The sequence below is a fragment of the Barbus barbus genome (genome assembly GCF_936440315.1).
Source record: "Barbus barbus genome assembly, chromosome: 47".
Classification (NCBI taxonomy): Eukaryota; Metazoa; Chordata; class Actinopteri; order Cypriniformes; family Cyprinidae; genus Barbus; species Barbus barbus.
In genome coordinates, this window is record NC_136725.1 from 9,612,954 (window position 1) to 9,620,024 (window position 7,071).

Below are 7,071 nucleotides of genomic sequence, written 5' to 3' on the forward strand. Positions count from 1 at the left end.
ATTATGTTGATTGCATTCATAATATAATATAAAAAGGATGTTTAGATGTTCTAACTTGAAATAAGATAAAGATTTATTAATTAAGAATTGCATTTGCGAAAATACAGAAACTTCACAAATTTCATCATTCAAACATTTACTAATGGATCAAATCCAAGGGCCTACTTTTTTATCCAGTTTCACTTTGCAATATGTCACAATATTGAATTAAAATGGATTGCGAACACAGTCATATGTTGACTTCCAGGCAGCTTATATATAATTTTTCCATAGCCTGATGTGCTTGTGTGTGTATATAGATGTGTTTGGCCTCTGAGGCTGAAAAGATGGAAGCTCGATCCTCCCAGCCCTCTGGTGGTTCCTCCTCACTCTGTGCACAGCACAGCTCAAGTAGCAGAGTCACCGAAGAGCAGGTGGACGCTCCTGAACTTCCTGTCACCACATCGTCATCATCCTCATCATCCTCTACCTCCGGCTCCACCTCGTCCTCCCCTACTGAGACCACCCCATCTGATCTCAGCCCGTGTAAGACGCTGAAGAAGAAGAAGAAAAAGAAGAAAGAAAGTAAAGACTCGGACGAAAATCCTGCATCGCCCAAAAAGGCGAAGAAGCGACATTCGCCTGAGTCGGACCTGGACAGCGTGATGTTCACCATAGAAGCAGTAGCAAAAGGTGCTTGGAGCTCGGAAGAAACACCCAGGAAGAAAGCTTGTCCCTCAGGGAGTGAGAGCAGCCCCACAACGGACCAATCTCCAGCAGTGAAGAAGAAAACAAAACCTAAACCGAAAAAACAGTTGAAGTTAAAAGACGATAACGTGGAGGAAGAGGAAGAAGGGGATGAAGAGACCAGTAAACCGCAGGATGTAGAGATGAAAACTGAGGAAGCTCCTCTGACCCCTAAAGATGAGTGTGAGAATGAGCCAGACATGAAGGTGGAGCCCCCTATTGGCATGGAGGACATGGCACCACACTGCTCTCCTCCTTATCCTATAGAACTGGAGGAGAAAGACACAGACACCAAACCACCTCAAACCAGACAGGATGATAAAGAGCAAGAGGTTAAGCAAGAGACCTGTGGGTCCAGGAAGTCAGAGCGAAGCTGTAAAGGAGCGCTTTATAAAACTCTGGTGTCCGAAGGGATGCTTACATCTCTGAGAGCAAATGTGGACAGAGGTAATGCACACACACACACACCCCTCCCACAGGTTCCTTTCCTGTTTGTTGATTTTGTCATAGGTGCTGCGTGACTGGATTCTAAACTCATTACACATTAGTTCAAACTGATCATGTGGAGCAGATAGTAGCATCGAAAAACATACTTCCCCATTTATATCTGCGTATTCTACAAATATGCCAACAACACAAAAATAGATTAGGTTGTGCTTTCTAGCATTTTCTAAGGTGGCCTTGTACCCTTGTAGGCTGAAGTACAATTTCAACATCACAATGTTTATTTTTTATCTCATATTATATTGAATACCATTAACATTTTAACTTAATAAGGCTCAATTGGCCTTTATTTCAAGTAATTCACATATACACTCAAATTAGGTGATACGGTAAATGAAAAAGTGCTGTTTGGTTTTCTGGTCTGTGTTGTAGGGAAAAGAGGATCCATGCGAGGAAGTGTGTCCGATCATGAGGGCAGCTGGAATGACGAGAGCTGGGGATATTCTCAAGCTGCTACCAGCAACCCAAAAAAGCTCAAGAAGTCTAAGTCTAAAGAGGAAACCACCCCAGGGTGAGCTGTAATTCCTCCTATCACATCACCGCACATCTGCAGGGAAACTCTCCTGCAGAGGAGTTTATTTTATTTGGGCTGCAACTAACAACTATTTTTATAATGGAATATTTTTTTCTCTCGATCAATCAGGTCTAAAAAAGTGGCACATTTTATTTTCTGTATTTTATTGAATATACTAAATACTAAAATGTATTTGACATACATTTATTTCATGCCAAGTATACTACAAATACATTTACATATTTATGTGTTTAATAAAAATAAAAATACCCTACAGTTGGACTTTTGGTACACTAAACTGGTATACTGCTAAACTAATTTTGTACTTAATTCACGTTAATTGTGAAAGTAGTGCTGAAGTCCAACTAAAGATATACTGAAGTATATTTGATTGTGCTAAAGTGGAACTTTTGCAAGTATACTTCAGGTACACTTTAAATGTCTTGCATATAAAGACTGATATTATTCGGAGATCATACAATCCTCATTAAAAACATCTAAGGTTTAATATTAAGAACTATGCATTGTGTACAAGTAGTATTCCAAATTAAGTTTATTTATAATTTTTATATCAGTAAGTCTCGAGTGATATGTCAGCAAGTACATTTGAACTATACTTAGTATGAAATAAATTAGAAATTTGTTGTCGACTTTATCATTTTAGTGATTTAATTGATTAGTTGCAGTCTGATTCAACATTGATTATTGATTGGCACTGCAATTAATATCAGCTGAATCAGTATATTTGACGTTGAGGCTAACTTTAAAAAAAAAAAAAAGACTTTCTTTGCAAACATTTCTGTGCATTAGGTTAGCTTGATAATTAAGTAAGTAGTCCAAAGAGTTTTGTACATTTCAAGCATGTATCATAATCATATTTGCCATCCCACGATCATAGTTTCAGACTAAAATTGCAGAATAAAGTTTTTGAAGAACATTCCATCGTGTTTCATTGTGCAAGATTGAAGTCAGTTTATCTAGCAGACGTTGAATCCAGATGAGCAGACTTTGCACAGACGGCTAATGTTTTACTGTGTATAAAACTCACAGACTAGGAAAGCTTGAGGAGGAGTTCGAGAAAAAGTTCAACAGCTTACCACAATACAGCCCCCTGACTTTTGACAAAAAGAGTGTGGCGGTAACCAAGAAGAAAAAAAACAGTACGTCCAGCCCTCCTGAACCGCCCAAACCCTGCAAGGGTGAGTTCTCTGCATGCATGGAAACTGACAGTACATCCTCCTAGCCCCCACACTCATTGCCTCATTTGCTTACTTTCTTAGGAAGTAGTCGTCTCATGTTCAGAATGACATGACTTCCACCTAACATAGCATGCTGTGTTGTATTTTTTTTGTTCTGTTTTATTGCTTGAAATTAGGTTCATCTTCATCTCAGAAAAAGACCTTATTCCACAAGATAGTGAACAAGTACAAACACAGGAAGGAGAAATCCAGTGCCGCAGACAAAGGTGACACCCCACAGCCATTAGATATCAGCTTCATTCTGTGTTCAGATGGCAAGACTGTGTGAACGAGTGCTGGAAATTGTGCTTGCATGGTCTTGGTTGTTGTTTGTCCGTGGTTTAGCCCAGTGTGCCTCGATGTTTCCTGCCGCATAGCAGGGAACGCTGTCATATCTAGGTCACAGTATACTCTGGTTATCTTAAAGGGGCACACGTGTCACAGTTATGTAAATACTTTTGATGCAGCCTGGTTTGGTGTAGTACAGTGGCACAAATTAAATGCAATATAACATCCTAAAGCATCATTCATTGTCAGACATCTGCATTGGTCCTTCCAGGTCTCATTTTTGATGTATTTCACATGACCCCCCTCTTCTCCATTAGACGTCATCCCAACTGACCCTGTGGGTACAGAATCAAGTCCAGTGGTGAAGTCGGGCAGTCCGTCTGTGTCTCCCTCTCCTGAACCCCTGAAGGTTCTGGATATACCTGTGGGCAGTCAGAAGAGGAAGGCCAGGAAGAGTAAAATCACACACTTGGTGCGCACGGCTGATGGCCGAGTGTCACCTGCAGAGGGTGAGCTGAACCCACAGTTTCCTGTTACAACATCTTATTAATGATTTCTAAACTGATCATTTCTTGCAGAAACGCTCTACACCCATTTTCTACTTTTGTTTTCCAATGTACACTGCTGTTCAAAAGTTAAGATGTCTAAATATTTTTTTAAATGACCTTTATTTGGCTATTTATATATTTAGCTGGAAAAATGACCCTTTGTCATTCTCCTCTTGCATTATTGACTAACTGTTTTCCTGTTGACACTGGAAAGTTGCTTTGACACAATCATTATTGTATAAAGCTCTATATAAAAAAGGTGGCTTGACTTGACTTGACACACACACACGCATATATAAAAAAAACAACAACAATATAATATTAAAATAAAAAACAAAACTATAAATTTCTATTAAAGTGGAGTTTATTTATATATATATATATATATATATATATATATATATATATATATATATATATATATATATATAATATACACTCACCTAAAGGATTATTAGGAACACCTGTTCAATTTCTCATTAATGCAATTATCTAATCAACCAATCACATGGCAGTTGCTTCAATGCATTTAGGGGTGTGGTCCTGGTCAAGACAATCTCCTGAACTCCAAACTGAATGTCAGAATGGGAAAGAAAGGTGATTTAAGCAATTTTGAGCGTGGCATGGTTGTTGGTGCCAGACGGGCCGGTCTGAGTATTTCACAATCTGCTCAGTTACTGGGATTTTCACGCACAACCATTTCTAGGGTTTACAAAGAATGGTGTGAAAAGGGAAAAACATCCAGTATGCGGCAGTCCTGTGGGCGAAAATGCCTTGTTGATGCTAGAGGTCAGAGGAGAATGGGCCGACTGATTCAAGCTGATAGAAGAGCAACTTTGACTGAAATAACCACTCGTTACAACCGAGGTATGCAGCAAAGCATTTGTGAAGCCACAACACGCATAACCTTGAGGCGGATGGGCTACAACAGCAGAAGACCCCACCGGGTACCACTGATCTCCACTACAAATAGGAAAAAGAGGCTACAATTTGCACGAGCTCACCAAAATTGGACGGTTGAAGACTGGAAAAATGTTGCCTGGTCTGACGAGTCTCGATTTCTGTTGAGACATTCAGATGGTAGAGTCAGAATTTGGCGTAAAAAGAATGAGAACATGGTTCCATCATACCTTGTTACCACTGTGCAGGCTGGTGGTGGTGGTGTAATGGTGTGGGGGATGTTTTCTTGGCACACTTTAATAATAATAATAATAAATTTTATTTGTAATGCGCCTTTCTTAAACTCAAAGCGCTACAACATGTACAAACAAAATAACAAATCAACCAAAACTACATATTATCAAAATAAAATCACAGTAAATAATCACAAATTAAAAGCTTTACTAAAAAGATGCGTCTTAAGAAGTTTCTTGAAACAATCCAAGGAAGCCGCATTCCTAATGAACGCAGGTAATGCGTTCCATAGCTTAGGCCCGTTATAAGAAAAAGCCCTCCCCCCCATGGTTTTTAATTTACAACGAGGCTGATACAAGGAGAGACAACCAGCAGAGCGAAGAGAGCGAGGAGTAGAAAGAGTGACCAAATCACAGATGTAATCTGGAGCCAGCCCATGCACAGCTTTATAGGTTAAAATCAGAGTTTTAAAATCAATACGTGATTGAACCGGGAGCCAATGAAGTTGCTGGAGCACTGGGGAATTGTGATGGCGTGCAGATGTATAAGTCAAAACTCGCGCAGCTGAGTTTTGTATATATTGCAATCTCTTAACAGAACTTGCTGGTAAACCCCCAAAGAGAGAATTACAATAATCAAGCCGTGATGTGATGAAGGCATGAATAAGCCTCTCAGCATCAGGCCTGGAAAGAAAGGGTCTAATGCGAGCAATGTTACGAAGATGGAAAAAAGCAACTTTAGTTATGTTTTTGAAATGAGAATTAAAAGTCATCTGAGCATCAAAAATAACGCCTAAATTACTTTAGGCCCCTTAGTGCCAATTGGGCATCGTTTAAATGCCACGGCTTACCTGAGCATTGTTTCTGACCATGTCCATCCCTCTATGACCACCATGTACCCATCCTCTGATGGTACTTCCAGCAGGATAATGCACCATGTCACAAAGCTCGAATCATTTCAAATTGGTTTCTTGAACATGACAATGAGTTCACTGTACTAAAATGGCCCCCACAGTCACCAGATCTCAACCCAATAGAGCATCTTTGGGATGTGGTGGAACGGGAGCTTCGTGCCCTGGATGTGCATCCCACAAATCTCCATCAACTGCAAGATGCTATCCTATCAATATGGGCCAACATTTCTAAAGAATGCTTTCAGCACCTTGTTGAATCAATGCCACGAAGAATTAAGGCAGTTCTGAAGGCGAAAGGGGGTCAAACACAGTATTAGTATGGTGTTCCTAATAATCCTTTAGGTGAGTGTGTGTGTATATATATATTCATCTATGTCACTGAATTCACAGTGACATAGATGCATCATGTAAAAGTTAGCCACTGATGCCACTTGCCACTTTAGAGATTCTTAGATATATTTCTCACCTTTGTACACCACAACCAAAAGTGGTCACCAACAAAAGGGTACTAAAGTTAAAATAAACCGCATTAATCTGTCATCTCAACATGGTGGATCTGTCTCTGTCTCGTAGAATAAAATGCATATTTTTTTAGCCAGTGATATGACTGGATTTTTTATACCATGTGAGTAAGCATCACTTAAAAATATTTAGATTGTTAATCTCTGCTGTCCTGCCAATAAAAAAACATTGCTGAAAAGTCTAAATTCTTTTATTACTCTCTATTACAGCAGAAGACAAATCTAAGAATCAGGATGAAAAGCCATTCACTCAAGAGACATTATGCAATAGGGGGGTCTGCTACAATGACCCCAGATCAGCGGAAGCAGATGTGACGGAAGCGTCCGGTGGCCTCCCGGCCTTCTTCAGCTTGGCTGCACTGGCTGAGGTTGCAGCCATGGAGAATGTGCACAGGTAAATAGGGAAACCCATCAATCTCTTGGCCATGATGGTGTGTGTCTGTTGATAATAAACACCTTTGTGTTTGTTCCAGAGCCCAGCGTGCTGTGAGCATCCCCACTGAAGGTCAAGTGAAGGACATGGCTCCTGTGCTGATTTCCTGTGCGGACCAGTGAGGCCTCAGCCTGGCCCGGGACGGGTTTAGTCCGGACTGGGCTTATGTGTACGGACATGCTGGGGCCTTATTCTTGACCCTCGGCCTCAGATGCCGGGGGGAAAGAGCGAACGAGAGCAAGAGAGACTGGA

General features: G+C 40.4%; 1 protein-coding gene across 4 annotated transcripts in view; it reads left to right on the forward strand.

The window, feature by feature from the left end:
* LOC306865571 (HMG box transcription factor BBX-like) overlaps positions 1 to 7,071 on the forward strand; it is a 28,732-nt gene extending 21,661 nt beyond the window's left edge. For all 4 annotated transcript variants that reach the window (XM_079410266.1, XM_079410268.1, XM_079410265.1 and 1 more), the window contains exons 11-17: positions 300 to 1,173; positions 1,603 to 1,741; positions 2,795 to 2,943; positions 3,120 to 3,209; positions 3,588 to 3,779; positions 6,597 to 6,780; positions 6,860 to 7,071. In XM_079410266.1, coding sequence (XP_079266392.1) covers positions 300 to 1,173; positions 1,603 to 1,741; positions 2,795 to 2,943; positions 3,120 to 3,209; positions 3,588 to 3,779; positions 6,597 to 6,780; positions 6,860 to 6,941 — 1,710 coding nt within the window. In that variant the 3' untranslated portion in view covers positions 6,942 to 7,071. The remainder of the gene's footprint in view (positions 1 to 299; positions 1,174 to 1,602; positions 1,742 to 2,794; positions 2,944 to 3,119; positions 3,210 to 3,587; positions 3,780 to 6,596; positions 6,781 to 6,859) is intronic.